This window comes from Vanellus vanellus (assembly GCF_965231255.1).
Source record: "Vanellus vanellus genome assembly, chromosome: 3".
Classification (NCBI taxonomy): domain Eukaryota; kingdom Metazoa; phylum Chordata; class Aves; order Charadriiformes; family Charadriidae; genus Vanellus; species Vanellus vanellus.
In genome coordinates, this window is record NC_138907.1 from 61,187,159 (window position 1) to 61,203,324 (window position 16,166).

The window sequence follows — 16,166 nt, forward strand, 5'->3', positions numbered from 1 at the left end:
AGATGTAAACATTTTCTGCACCTTCTTATCAATTTTTTTTCGAGTGACTGTAATTTTACTGGTTGTTATCACATGCATGAATGTGCAAAACCACCCAGTTCAATATCTCCATCTCTCCAGCCACTTGGTATTCTGCTGAGAGTGGATGGTCTTCAGTATTATTGTGTGTGTGTCTGTCTGAAATCTGTAAGTATTGCTTTGTGGTCTCTGCAGCAGATAACCTTGTCTTTAGGGGCTGCTGTAGGCTACTCAATGTATTTTTAAAGCAGGCAACTCTAACACTATTTCAAGCATTACCAGTATATTTTTGCTGTTCTACTAGCTTTGCATGGCTGTCATTTTACTGGGAGTATTCACGTGCCTGTAGTGGCTGGCAAGTAGTTTTGAGGGATGACTCTGATCCACTGATTCACTTGCAGACTGTTACCCTAGATGAAGCCTCCATCTGATTTCTAATCTCTGTGCTGGCGCTGAGACCTAGTTATCAGTTGAGCTATTTTACATCAAGGTTCAATAGTCATTGAAGACTCCATTGGCAGTGCAAGCATACTGTAGAGCCACACTGTCCCATGGGGATGCTGTAGCCCACACCCAGCCCTTTGCTGCCTTTGCAGCAGCCTAATTCTAGGAGTTTTGAGAGGGAGAGAAAACTGCTGGGTGCGGTAATCACTCCTCTCCCTCTTTGTATGGGGATTGACTGAAAGTTTTACCTGAAGACATTTATCCAAAGACCACTGTTTATTCACTCTGGTAATGGTGCAGTTAGACCAGTTACCAAAAGTGGAGTTGATCAGCTTGCATCATTGATTTCCAATCTGCCTATTGTTATACTCTGAGAAAGATGAATAAAACCCCTTGTAGATTACTTACAGGGCTGAGGACTAAGAGGAAAAAAGGCATACAATACCTAGCTGTGTAAAAATTATCTTGAGGAACATGCGTCTTGCCTCTGATATGTACAGAAGCATAATTCCCATGAGAAATATCAGAAAGTTGAAATAATACAAAACCATTTTAAATTGCACATAAAAGTCCCTGAAAATGACAAGTTGACAACTTGAAACAATTTTGAGATCCTTCCTGCCAACTCCTATTTCTCTCCTGCTTCTTCATTTGAAGACAGCTTCTCGCCCACAAATGTCTTCAAAGGTTCTTGGCAGACTGAGCATCCCAGAGCACAAAAGTTTTGTCTTTACCTTCACTTTGTCTCAGCACAAAATAGCTGCCTTTCACCTCTGGTTTAAGAGTAAAAGGGTTTAAAGACTAGCTCAGTATTTCTTGCACATGCAAATCTGCCTCCAGAACACAAGCAGAAACACAAAATACTGGTTTAGTGCTCTTGTTGCAGTGTGACAAAGAGCTGAAGGATATAAGGGTTTGAAATTAGCATCCCCAAATTAAGCTGTGGGTGTTCCTCATTGTTAGGTGCCTGTAGGAGAGGTAGCTGATACATGTATTCATATCCATGTATATGAGAGACTAAGCAATCCCTGTGTGCTTCTGGCAATCTCCTGCTAGACAGATGAGTAGATTTTCACAAGTCGTGTGTCAAAAGAAAGCCTATGACATAGAGACCATCTGTATTTATGGACAAAAACCCAGAAGTCTTTCTAATTTGGTGTTATACCAAAATATAACTCTAGTTTGAGTGATACTAAAAGTTATATGCACAGCAGTGAGAACATGAGGCATTGCTAGATATGCTGCTTTTCTGCTCTGTAGGCTTTTCCAGGCAAATCCTTTGCTCTCTACTGCTGCTCTCTTAGTCATAGAATCACAGAATGGTTTAGGTTGGAAAGGACCTTGAAGATCATTGAGTTCCAACCCCCCTGCCATAGGCAGAGACTCCTCCCACCAGACCAGGTTGCCCAAGGCCACATCCAGCCTGGCCTTAAACACCTCCAGGGATGGGGCCTCAACAACCTCTCTGGGCAACCTGTTCCAGTGTCTCACCACCCTCAAAGTGAAAAATTTCTTCCTAATGTTTAATCTGAACCTGCCCTCTTCCACTTTAAAGCCACTCCCCCTCATCCTATCACTACATGCCCGAGTAAAAAGTCCTTCCCCAGCTCTCCTGTAGGCCCCCTTCAGGTACTGGAAGGCCACAATAAGATCTCCCCGGAGCCTTCTCTTCTCCAGGCTGAACAGCCCCAACTCTTTCAGCCTCTCCTCATAGGAGAGGTGCTCCAGCCCTCGGATCATCCTCGTGGCTCTCCTCTGGACGTGCTCCAGCAGGTCCATGTCCTTCTTATGTTGGGGACTCCAGAGCTGGCTGCAGTACTCCAGGTGGGGTCTCACAAGAGTGGAGTAGAGGGGCAGAATCACCTCCCTCGGCATGCTGGCCACACTTCTTTTGATGCAGCCCAGGATATGGTTGGCCTTCTGGGCTGCGATCACACGTTGCTGGCTCATGTTGAGCTTCTCATCAATCAGCACCCCCAGGTCCTTCTCCTCAGGGCTGCTCTCGAGCCGTTCCCCACCAAGCCTGTATTTGTGCTTGGGATTGCCCCGACCCAGATGTAGGACCTTGCACTTGGCCTTATTGAACTGCATGAGGTTGGCTTGGGCCCACCTCTGCAGCCTGTCCAGGTCCCTCTGCATGGCATCCCTCCCCTCCAGGGTGTCTCCCTCACCAAACAGCTTGGTATCATCGGCAAACTTGCTGAAGGTGCACTCAACTCCAGTGTCCATGTCGCCGACAAAGATGTTGAACAGTACGGGTCCCAGTACTGACCCCTGAGGAATGCCACTTGTCACTGCTCTCCACTTGGACATCGAGCTGTTGACTGCAACTCTTTGAGTGCGACCATCCAGCCAGTTCTTTATCCACCGAGTGGTCCATTTGTCGAATCCATGTCTCTCCAATTTAGAGAGCAGGATATTGTGTGGGATGGTGTCGAATGCTTTGCATAAGTCCAGGTAGATGACATCAGTTGGTCTTCCCTTGTCCACTGCTGCTGTAACCCCGTCGTAGAAGGCCACCAAGTTTGTCAGGCATGACTTGCCCCTAGTGAAGCCATGCTGGCTGTCACCAATCACCTCCTTGTTTTCTATGTGCCTCAGCAGAGTTTCCAGAAGGATCTGCTCCATGATCTTGCCAGTCACAGAGGTGAGACTGACTGGCCTGTAGTTCCACGGGTCTTCCTTATTTCCCTTTTTGAAAATAAGGGTTATGTTTCCCCTTTTTCGGTCGGCAGGAACCTCACTGGACTGCCATGACTTCTCAAATATGATGGCTAGTGGCTTAGCGACTTGATCTGCCATTTCCCTCAGGATCTGCAGATGTATCTCATCAGGTCCCATGGACTTGTGCACCTTCAGGTTCCTCAGGTGGTCTCACACTTGATCTTCACCTACAGTGGGCGGTTCTTCATTTTCCCAATCCCCACCTTTGCATTCTGCATCAGTCAGTGAGGTTACTTATCTGCATATTAACTTAGTTCGTTATTTACCCCAAAGATGTGCATGGGATCTTCCACATCAGTTTTAATATCTCTAATAAATTCTTGTACTTAGGAGTAAGCACTGATTACATTCTAGATTCACCATAGAGAAAAATGAATGTTTTTTACGTATTTTTTTGCAGTTTACAAAAGAAAAAGAAAGACTCATTCTCAGAAGTGCAGATGCAGCATATTTGCTACTATTTCGATGAAAGGATTTAGGTTTCTAAGTACTTAAGTAACCTTTGAGAGCACGATTTAGCATTCAAGTCACTTTGCAGCATCTGGAATTGCTGTTCTTACTGTTTCTAATCAGTGATTATTGCAAACTGTCTTTTGCAATTTCAGATGTGGTGGTACAGTGGTGTACGCAAGGAGACCTACTTGCAGTAGCAGGCATGGAGAAGCAAAGCCAGCTAGTTGACCTCAGCAATGGTTCCCTGTTGAAAAGCGCACTTGTCAAGTTCTACAATGTGCGCGGAGAACATATCTACACTCTGGAGACACCTGTACAGGTAGGAGGTATTTTTAAGTCAGTTCTCAATGCTTTGCTTCTGTGCTTTTCCCACATCAGCTCTTTGGTATAGACCTGCAATGTGAAAAGCTTTACAAAATGTCCCGAACACATTCTGAAATACAATATAGATAAAAGTGCACTGTAAATAATCATTGTTTGCATTAAGATGGACATCCAAGAGTGCATCTGATTCTAAGACCTGCTGCGTTAGGTATTGTGCAAACATACAATCTGTTTCCTAAAACCATTGGGCCATGAACAGACAAGATAGGAAAAGGAAATTCTGTTGTTTTATTGGTAACTGACTGAGGAGAAAAAACTGAGTAGCTTGCTCAACATTGTAGCGTAGCCAGGAACTGGACAAAAATATTCCAAGTCCAATGTCATAACCACAAGATTATTCTCTCTTTGTTATTGCTGTAATTTTCTAATGTACAATCAGTGGGTTTGATGCAATATTCTACTTTTTGTGGCATCATATGGAGAAGGATGAATCAGAAAGTCTTGTCTCTGTTCCCACCTTCTGTACAGACTTTCACTGTAACCTCGGTCATGTTAGTTGACAAGTAAATGTCAACACATCGTCTGTGTGCTGCTTAGGAGCACAACATGCTTCATAGGTCTTTGCTGGTATTTCAGAACACAGCTGACTGTCACTCTACGGTTTATTTCATTTTCTGCAGAATAGGGCTGACGCCGTTCTGATTTCTGACTTACTAGTGAAACTTAGTTAATTTATAATAGCTTTGAAATCTGAAAGCGGAGGAAAATGCTATATATATATTTACTTAATTATGATTAATGATTATACCGTTTATTATCATTTCTTTTTCAGTACCCTGATCTGGGATGGATACAAAAGGATGACGTAGTAAACCAGCTGCTGAGCTTTTGTGTTTGCTTATATTTAGCATTAACCTGTGCTTATTAACGTTAGCACTCTAATTTAGATAGAATTCTTTAGTTTTGTAATGTATAAAATAATGTTTTCTAAAGCCAACCTAAATACGTACAGTGACATCTAATGCTGATCTAGGTGTCTAAAGGACTTACCCATACACACAGCTTTATTTCTTAAACATAGCCCTTTCAGCAAAGCAGCACAGCCCTTTCTTCTCTGGATCGATTCTGGAGAAAACATATTTATACCAGTGTTGGTTATTCCCAGACCAGGTAAAAACCAAACCTCGTTCTGTTACTTCACTACCAGAATACCGTGTGTCCATGTTAGCGGTCGACTAGTGTAACACTCTGGTGTCAAGTTGTGAAATCAAGCTGTGGTTTGAGCAGTGGAACTGATGGGGTCAGGTTGCCTTAAAGTGTGCGTGTGTGCAGGCTCATCTCTTACTGCTCTCTCCCCAACTTCGTTCCCAGTTGCCTCAAACACCTTCGTTTCCTCTAACTCTCCCTATGTCCCATCAACTTATTTTCATATTTTCAGCTCTTCTTTCTCCTCTACTTAATCAACTGGGAGAAAGCACATATTGTGGCTGACGTGAGGGCTAATTATTCTGCCATTATATAAGTACTTATAGGAGAACTGACGGGTCATGCAGAACAGGTAACTGCCAGGTTCATACTGCCATATTTCTCATAGTGAAAATACTAACATGAGGCTCTCAGCTCTTTCCAGCTGCTAATTTTCACTGAAATTGCAGCATTTTAACATCTGGGAGATTTCTTCCCCCTTTATCAACTTCAGATAAAAAACCAACAGCTTCAGGTTGGAAGTGAAGGAGGCGGGGGGTGGCAACCGCCAAGTAATAACACAACCATAGAGTCTCATTTCCTTAGGAAACCGGGGTAAAAATAACATTCAAACTGATGTATTTACGTTTATTAAAAAACTGTGTGCATAAACTTGCCTGAAATTAGAGCCACTCCTCTTCTCTCATTAGTTAGTGTTTATTCTCTTTATTTAGTGCATTTAAATTCCTATTTACTCAGCTGCAGGAGGAAATGAGGGGTCTTTCAGAAGGACACCTGTATCTGCTCATGTGGACTTTATGCTTCTGTGTGTTTGAATGCTGGCCTAACGGTATTACCAGCTAAGTGACAGGTATGCTAGAACATTGCTAAGTATTTGGTTTACTATTGAAACCAGGTAAAAACTGCTGTTGCAAAAAAATTGCTAGTAACTTTTGTTATTCCGTGCCTCTGCTCCAAAGATGTATATGCAAAGATGACAGAGTGGGTCAGTGGTCCCAGTAATTTGTCTGATGACAGATTCATCAGAGTAAATTCATTAGTTTTCTGTACCATGCCAGTCAGCCTTCTGATAGGTTTTTATAAAATTCACCACTGATTATTGAAGAAAAGAATTGGAGAAAAGAAAAGAATTTCCTTATCTCAGACTCTTCTGCTAAAACTGTTTCTTCTGAAGCAAGCAAATGCGTGACTGGAAAAGCACATTTATTCTAAGTGAGCATTGTTCCAAATATAAAGGTCAAAAAAGTAAAGCAACGACGAACATAGAAAATAGTGGATTACAGGTACAAAACTGATTTTGCATGTGGTCCTCTGTTCCAATTCTTTGATAAAGCAGACATCTGAAAATTTTATCAGTAAGGTATACTGAACTGTCTTTGTTTCTGCTGTTTGTCTGCCCTGAGTGTCTTTGGTAGGATATTCAGGAAACAAGAGATTTTACTGCTAATAATAAATCTCAGTCTAAAACTGATGTAAGATTTATATGCAACTTGCCTGGAATGTTACCTAACATAAAATCCCTGCAAACCCCAAGGTAGAATATATCTGGGTACTGCAGGTTACTCATCTTGGTGATGACTGTTGTCATGGATCCCTTCAGGGTGTTAAAGCTTCTCCTCCAGCTTTAGTATGGTTTTGGCATCCTCTGTCTAAATCCAAATGAACGCAGTACCTTTGCATGAAAAATAACTTTCATAAACAGAGTGGTACAGTTAGCATGGTGTAAGAGTCTCGTTCCCTGCTCTGGGGCTTCAGCCTGCCATCCTGATGTGCTGCAAGAATATATTTGGAGAATATAGTGGAAAGAGCTGAAATAAGGGTTGGGCAAATCTTGAACTTCTGCTACACAGAATCAAGCTGTTTTGAACCTTGAAAGAGTGATGAAAAAATTTCAGAAGGGACTTCAGAAAGTCACACCAGACTTTTATCTTGTTGGAAGCATTTCCGTGAAAACTGGGTCCAGACTGTGACTCTGAACAGTTGATACTGGTTACTTATTTTATACAAAGAGCGTACCTTAAAGGCTGTTCATCAGTTGATAACTATTCAAAAATATACTATCAGTTTCTGTAAAACTTAGCTCTTACTACACTAGCCCCTCGTGTACACGAACACCAACCTGATGTACCAAAAATATGCCTAGTTGTTTTAGCTGGCAGCTTTTTCATGGTCCTGCTTTTTCAACATTTAAAAATGTGATTACAACAGCAGACTGCCCTGCTGGTCATAATTTTTTACTGGAAGAATGTTAATTTCTTCCATTATTTGTTAAATTCTCAGAGCCTTTCCCTGGCATCAAGCAGGGATGAGACGAGTCAACTCATTCAAGACTGTTTTACAATCTTGCTAAAATTGTCTACCGGAAATGCCGCAACCCCGTTCTGTCACTTCAAAATTTCTTGTCTGATGTGCAGACAGGTCTTTATAATATCAACTAGCCATACTTGCTGTTGCTTCTGAGTGGATACAGCTGCTTCATATCTCCCCAGTTGAACTTTAAAAAGAGGAGTCTTCTACAGGATCACTTCCAAGTTACTTAACTGCCAACTTACACAGACCTGTGAATTTTTTCTGTCTAATCGTTCAAAGTTGTGGCTTGTATTTTGGTTCCTTATTCGCTTTTTATGATTTTCTTTTTTATATGTCCCAGAGAGGACTAGGGGAAGAAGAACATGGGTCTAGAAACACTGATGCTGATCTCATCTGTACACCTATAATCCAACAGCAAATTTAGATTATCCTATGAATTTATACCACTGTGTAACTTTTGTAAGAACAGTTTAAACCTTAAGTGCAATGAAGAAGGGTGAACTGAGCCCCGCATGTTTCAGAATCAGTTTTATAGGCAACAAGATTAGATGCAGAAAAAATGTAATTGCTTTTTTATCAGTATAATATTTTAAAACCCTAAATCAAAGTGGTGTACCAAAGGCTAAGTCTTTATGGGAGAGGTTTGCCGGAGTCTTTGGGAAGACCCACTCGCTCTGAACTTGCTGCTGTCAGCAGCAGCTTTCACAGCATCTCACGGGCTGCTTCTCTGCTGGAAATGTGCTGGCATCTGAATGGATAGATTTAAGAAGATGTGATCCTGCAGAAACCTGGTAGTTCTGTAAAAGCTATTTTACTAAGGCCTGAGAAGCAGGGTGCAGTTTTAGGTTAAATTAAGATCAAAATGCTTTGAGAAGAGGCTGCCTTTTATGTTACCCAGCTAAGCTGACCTTGCTTACTTTGTTTTCATTTATTTCACATACAGTGTTCAGGTTTGTTGCTTCTAAGTTAACATGGCCTTTCATTTGTATCACCTGAAATTAATCCTATCTAGTTATTATTGGATGAGAACAAAGCTTTAAGAAGAGTTTATTTTCTTACAGAAAGAGAAACGAGCAACAGTTTAGAACTACCTGGTGAAACATTCTTTGGGATATCAATAAGGACCTTGATATTTTCCATATAGGCCATACAATCATCTCTGACTGCTGCAGAAGTGGATCGTGATCAGGACTGTAAAATGGAGACACTTGTCTAAGCAAAGACTCATTCTGCTAAAATGGAATCTCATCGTTGTATTGAAATCTTAAAAAAAATTACTATAGAAACAGAGGATATAAGAAACATCTGCAAATCAAATGAGAGTTTTCTACGTGAAAAATCATATAAGGCCACATCAATGTAATTTCTGAACATCATAGTCTTTATTGCTTTTATCACCATCAATTCTTACTAGTTAATATTATTCCCACTGTAAATATGGGGAACAGAAGAATGAAGAAGTTGCATTACTTTCCAGCAGCCATCCATAAATGCTGTGGCAGTACGGAGATGTGCACATGCAAGTCACAAGAGCCAGGTGGGCACTGCCGCCATTGCACCTTCCAGATTCTCTCTGAAAAAAGCAGAGGGAAAAGTGTGTGTCTCAACATGAGCAGTCTAAAGTGAGAGAAAGCAGGCAACGTATGTCAGAGTTTTACTTCTTACACAGTGTTCACTAGATACTACCTTGCAGTTGGGTTCTTTCTCCTGATAAAACCCCACTTGTTGCTGGGCTTTCTGCCCTGGAATAGCATTTTTCTTTCATTACCAGGGGGACTTCCAGTGCCAGCAGACAAGGGAATAGTGCAAGTGGCCGGCGGGCCCCATGGCTCAGGATTTCTGAGCTCAAGGCAGGCAGCAAGAATCAGCTTGAACAGCATTTTCACTGACTGAACTGCATACAAGTGATGAAAGGTGTATAAATTATGTGCTCTTCTGTAAGAGAGAGAGATGAGTGACTTATAAGAAGCAACCGCAGAGCTCGAGCAGGAATATCCGTTCTCGTGTGCTTTTCTAAGGAGAGTCGACATCCCAGCTGGGGGTACAGATTTGAGTAGATGTAGCTGACTTTCAAGCCTGCTCTTAAAAAAGAATGGCAAAAGAGCCATTTTGGCCACTTTTTGAGATGTGTTTTCAGTCAATAATTCTTCTGATAAAATGTCTCATTTTTTTGTCCTTTCTAATATATAATTGTCGTACAGCTAATCCTATCTACATGTGGAAGTTCAAGGGGTTTTCCAGGATTTTTTTTTCCTACATGTTTGTATTTAAACCCTGGAATTCATTCAGGTATTTACAGCTTGTGCTGACATCTTTCAAAACCTGATGGGATTTTTATATGCAAAGTCAAATTAGAAATTATCATTAGACGTTATATTTGTAGCTGCTTTTCCTTGTTCCAAGCAGAAAAAAAAACAAGTATGCAAACATGGAAAATAAAATTCTTCTGTGATAGAATCTGCTTGTTCATTTTCTAACAGGTGCAATATGGCTATCAACAACTTTTTTTCTTCCTCTTTTTGCTACAACAATGCAAATAAGTGGATGCTTTATAAGGAGCGATACTTTTGCGTTGGATGTTGGAGTTCAATAGTTTTTTTTCTCAGCAGAGTTTGGAAGGAAAGCTGTGGCCAGCTCATAACTGACTTGCTGCAGTAATTGATTCATATCCCTTGTCCTGCAAGGGAAAGAGTGGGGAGCGTAGTTATTGAAAAATATTATTGGAGCAGTACATTTAAAGGTCAGATCAGATCTGGCATTTGGGTGATCTTTTATTTCCTCACGCCTGTAATGACAGGCTAATTTTCCCTGAATCTCATCTTAAATCTTAGCCCTTCACTGTAAATGAAGTGTTGCTGGATATTAGGCTTGAGGAATACTGGGGCGCTGACCGTTCCGTAGAAAAGGAAAGCAAAGCGTGGCTGGTGAATCAGTAAGCAAAGACAAACCAGTATAGTACAAGCGCTCTTTGATGAGATTGAAAATACTGAGATTAAAACATGTGAGGTGTGTGGGGAGACTAAATGTACAAATGTAGGAGTAGGAATGTCATTATTTACAAACAATACAACACTTGTAGGTATTGTGTGTGTATGCATGTATTTAAACATGTGCCCACTCACCATAAACAGAATATAAGGGAATCAGACATTCAGAAATCTAGAAGATGGCTGAACTGTGGTTGCCTGTTGGGAAACTGTGGTGAAATCATGCAATGAGGCAATGTCTTTTGACTTCTGACTTTCTACTCTTCCCCAGCTCCATAGCGCTGTCTTGCCAGAGGTCCCACCCAGCGTTCCAAAGCTTGGGAGTATGTTTAAGGTTGCAAAGGTTCTTGCACTGGTGCTATCTGCATCTCTGCTGTTCTCTGTATGCAGCGGTAACCTAAGGAGAGAATTGGTTTTATTTGACTCTATTTGGATGAACAGAGGCCTATCTGGGTGTGATATATTGGGTTATAATAGCTGCAATACTAGACTTCATGGTAGGGCTATCTGGGTGTGCTGTATTGGATTATGATAGCTGGGATATTAGACTTCTCTTCTGGCATTAAACTCTATCTAATAAGTAAAGATTTGTGTGCTAAGTCACATACTTGTTTGTTCCTTCACTGTATTTATAGGTAAGCTTTAGTTGATGCAAGATGAACAGAAGGATGCAGGTTGGATCCCATAGTAACGATCAGGTAGATAGTTCTGCCCGTGCTGGAATTCAGCCCTTGGGGTAATCAGGGTCACTTCTACTGGTGCCTTTCTCAGGCTGTCATATAGTAGATGTGGCAGGTACCTAACTTGTGTCAGTGCCTTCTCAATTGCATTTATTTTGCAAGCAGCTTGTACTGTCTCATTACTGCCAGACAGTACTAGGGCTGAGCCACACTCTCAAATCATGAAAATACCAATCAGTAAGGGATACTTTATGTGCTCTCTCATCAAATTTAAGGCTCTGTCCCACAGATTATGGTTATGACAAGCCATGTAATAATTACTGATGGTACACAAAGGATTTCTCAATTCTTTTTAAGTTCTGCACTACAAAATGCCTTTAGCAATTACTGTGAAAATCACGAGGTTCATATGTTGCTGCTTGCCATTTGCATATCTGTCAGCCTGAAGGTTTTTGCCTCCGTGGAAGTGTGTGTGTGTGTGGTGTTGCCTAGATGTGATGAAAATGAAGCTTCTTCATTCCTCCCACTTTAAAACCAGTATTTTCCTTGAAATTTAAATCTAGGATAAGATGACATAGCAGGGAAGATCTTTTCTCTGAAAACGTTGTTTTGTCCAACCTTTTATCTTGATGATAGACATTGATATAGCGCTGTGCAGCTGCATTCTGCTTTGTATCATTCACATAAAAATATCTTGTCCCAGTTTCTCACCTTTAAGCATCTTGGGTTTGTAACTGAAGGGAAAGCTTTTTTCCCCAGCCTAGATTAGTAACTTCTGGGCTGATCTAACCTAGGTATCTGGGTACCTTATTACTAGAGAGGAGTGGATAAAAATGACTACTGATAGTGCCTTGACCGTTGTCTTCTGTATAGTTAATTCTAGTTTGGTGCATCTTGTGAAGGGCAAAGATATTCCAAAGAGACCCTGACCTTTCAGTAAATAGAGTTCATAATTTAGATTAAAAACATGTTTGCTTAAACTTTTGAGTGTCATGGATTGTGAAAAGAAGGGACTCCTTCACAGGAAGGAGTAAACCTTTTGTAGTTCACTGATTACAGCTTGCTGCACAGTACTCTTCGTGGCATGAGAGTTTCTTCTGTACTCTGTTGTTTATTTGTGTAGAGATAGCAGCTATGGGATTGAAATTCCATACAGTGTTTGTACATGTGCAAATGCAGATGCTTTGTAACACAGAAAGCAAGAAGTGACAGGTCGATGCAGCTAAGGATCGTGAAGAGCAAAAGTAATAGTGATAGGGCTATAAGAGGTCACACAGACAGGTGCTTTACAAGAAAAAGATGGGGCTTAGGAAGAGAGTTCAGAGAGCTCCTTGCAAGCACAACTCAGTGTTCTCACATGAACTCTTAATGTTCATGCAGCAGGGAATAATGTCCAAAGCAGCGTTTGTTTATTGTTACTCTGCTCCTCGTTCTGACGCTTAGTACCAGTCACCCCTGATTCTTTCTGGTTTTACTGTCATGAATTTAGACATTTCTGCATGTAGACAAGCAGAAGACAAAAGGCCATTCTCTGTTTTGTTCCTGGTGCTCTTTCACAGCTCGCTTGCTTTGGGAATAGTTCAAAAGAGACACTGTGCAGCAGAAAACTCAGTGCAAGACAAGAAAGCCAATTGGGTTTTATCCACTAGTTTACTATGTGTCTCTGGGCATATAATTTAACTCCTCTGTTGTAAAGTGTGAGCCATTACTAGAGGATAAGGATTGATTAGATGACTGAAGAGATCATCTGGATAGGACATCAAAAGATGTGATGTAACACTGTGTGACTTTAAAGTCATTTATCCTATCGAGGTAATTAATTTGGTAGACCATTCCCTGTGTAAAGAGCTTTAAGCCTTGTGAGTAAAAAGCACTGTATAAACATCAACCACTGTTATCGATAATTTTGGTTGTTCACATTCTTCTCCCTTGTGGGCAATAGCATTTAAGTTCTTGGAAGACTTAGGGTAACATGATCGGTACTGAGTTCATGTGATCACGTGCTGTTCAGCTATCTTGGGGAAAGTGTATGCTCTTTTAAAGTTGTATCCTCTTCCTCTCCATGCAGCGTCCCATCATCTCCATCTGTTGGGGTCACAGGGATTCGCGCCTGCTGATGGCTTCTGGACCTGCATTATATGTTGTCAGAGTCGAGCACAGGGTCTCCAGTCTGCAGCTGCTGTGCCAGCAGACCATCGCTAGCTGTCTGCGGGATGACAAGGATATCAGCAAACTGACCCTGCCCCCTCGGCTCTGCTCGTACCTCACCACTGCCTTTACACCAACAATCAAGGTAAAAGGAAAGAAATGTGCGTGTGAGAAGAGGAATGGGTTACTTGACTTCTCCCCCTCCATGCTGCTTCTAAGTGACAACAGATAAATTATAAGATACTATAATTATCATAATTACCATTTTAAAAGCTTGATTAAGGGTCATTCCTGTCCTCTTCAAGAACCCACTGATCTATTTGGTGCCTATTAAAATCTGAAGGGGGGGCTCACGCGTGCTGATCTGCATTATTCCATGGGGAAGGCCTTTCCAAGGACATCCCAAGGGTAAAATATGCTGGTGACTTACAAAGACTTCTGAAGAAGCTCGTGCTGATGATAATACTCTGTCATGGTTATAGGAGAGAGTCACACTGGTAAAACTGTTGCCTCCCTACTTGTAACATTAGACCTTATATTGCCAGGAAACTTAGACTTGTGGCTGCCCAAATATTTGCACAGACAGTGACGTCTGCTAATCTTACTGCTCCAACAGTGCTATGGGAAAATGAACCAGATATTATGCCTTTTTCTGTACCACAAGCAGAGCCATCTGTTCAACCCCTTTGTTTCATAGTTTTGCCCTTGGTTACATCTCAGGATTTCCAAACTCTTTATCACAGCCTATAAACCAGAGCTAGTAAACGCCCTATATTCAGACATATATTTTTGTGTTACATATTTTTCGTGCATGTGTTACAGCATTCTCTTGAGCCAGTTTCAGGTCCTTGTTAAAAGAATGCCGAGCTAGAATAACTAATTTGAAATCAGTGGAGTTGGCCCAGCTTAAATGAAAACAAATTATGCCTATAAAATAATGATTCAGCACAGTTCCATTTTGATACTGCTAATCAGGGCAATTTGTGCTGCTGTGGAATATTTTATTTGCTGGAGAAGAATAAATGTCTTGCTGTAACCATAACTCCTCTGTCTCCAAAGATGCAGAACATTTAACAGACCAGTGGGTCTCAGTTCTTTCTAGCATGACTACTTCTGCCCAGGATGCTTTCTATGTTGTCCCAGAGCCACCCCTGCAGCTCTCTAGAGCATCAGTGACACTTGCTTGGCTGTTAGGGAAGGCAGGGGGGATGGGATGGGATGGGATGGGATGGGATGGGATGGGATGGGATGGGATGGGATGGGATGGGATGGGATGGGATGGGATGAAGGCAGCAGTTGGCTGTAGCAGTGCTGGGAGCCATGACAGGGATCAAAGGGCCAGAGGCAGTACAGGGGCACTTCATTGCCAACAACCCTTCTGTCACCTCCTAGAAGGGACACTGGGGTGGACAGCAGTTGCAGGGCTGTGTAGCTGAGAGGCTGAAGCGGGGTTCCTGTAAGCCACATTCCCCTGCTGTTTCATGGGTGTTTCTGGAGCCTCCTCAGCAATGCTTTGTACTTTCCCCTGTCTCTCCCTTAACCACATACTCCCACCTATACTGTCAGCCGTGCCTCCAGTGCCTGGCAAGGCACCCTTTCACCTGCATATATTCTTCTTCCCTCTCCAGCTTGAGGACTACATTATAGATCTCTCTTCAGCCCATATCCATCTCACCAGATTGACATTCCTTTTTTCCCTTACTTTTTTTTCTTGTATTTTCATTTTGAAAGAAGCTGGGTAGACTTATACACATTAATAGTATTTGTGTCATACAGGCTATATTGTCCTAGGGAAAAGCAGTCCAACTGCTTTAGGACTCTTCATGGATTAATACAGTGTGCTGGAAGCAGGACAAAGTAACCCACACTGAGCTTTCTGCTCATATTTCTCCACATTGCACACAAACAGGCCCTTATCAAAGATGAGTCTCATGCTTGGAAGTGATATAAGATGTACAAGCTTCTTTCAGAGCTGACAGCACTGTATCATAGTGGTATAGCATGTACCAATACCAACCAGGAATGGGAACCTGAGTAGCCAAGTTCACTTGCAGGGCCAGGAAGAGTCAAGATACTCTGAGACTTGGGCTTGACTACATTACCCAAGTTAAAAGAGAAGTTTGTGGTAGAGCTGGGACTTGAATACAGGTTTGTTTTTTAGTTCAGTGCTCTAACCACAGGTCCAACCTTCCTCTTTGATGTAACTAATTTTACTTTTCCGTGTACAACTGCTTTTGACCTCAATAAATAATACACAGACACTCTGTCTTGTGTGGGGGTCCTGCATAACTCACACGGTAGCCTATACTAATTTTGACCTGCCAAGTTAGAGTTGGATTCAAATTCAGTTAGTTGTGTTAGGATTAAGTCACCACAGAAAAAAACAACCAAACAAACAATAACCTATGGGAAACTTTCTCTTTCCTTCCTTCATTTAATTAAGCCTCCTATCCCAGACCCAAACAATATGAGAGATTTTGTCAGCTACCCAACAGCTGGTAATGAACGTCTTCACTGCACGATGAAGCGGACGGAAGATGACCCAGAGGTTGGTGGTCCATGTTATACTCTGTACCTGGAATACCTTGGAGGACTGGTGCCTATCTTGAAAGGACGTCGTATCAGCAAGTTGCGGCCAGAGTTTGTCATCATGGATCCTAAAACCGATGGAAAAGCAGGTAGAACCGAATTGTTGCTCTGTATAAAAAACTATTTAGACTTTTAGATATTGAATCCTCAAGAGTTAAAGAAAATCTGTATATGCAACGTGGAAGGTGGCATCCGATTTTTTTTTTTTTTTCTGATGCAAAAAAAAAAAAATATCTTCAGAATGACTTAGGCTCCGGCCTCTGAAATTATACCACCCTGTCTT

General features: G+C 41.6%; 1 protein-coding gene across 1 annotated transcript in view; it reads left to right on the forward strand.

Moving 5' to 3' along the window:
- Positions 1-16,166, forward strand: part of TULP4 (TUB like protein 4) — a gene marked incomplete at its 5' end in the record, with an annotated part of 126,937 nt that overhangs the window by 95,671 nt on the left and 15,100 nt on the right. The window contains 3 exons of the mRNA XM_082481892.1: positions 3,792-3,958; positions 13,215-13,439; positions 15,738-15,972. Coding sequence (XP_082338018.1) covers positions 3,792-3,958; positions 13,215-13,439; positions 15,738-15,972 — 627 coding nt within the window. The remainder of the gene's footprint in view (positions 1-3,791; positions 3,959-13,214; positions 13,440-15,737; positions 15,973-16,166) is intronic.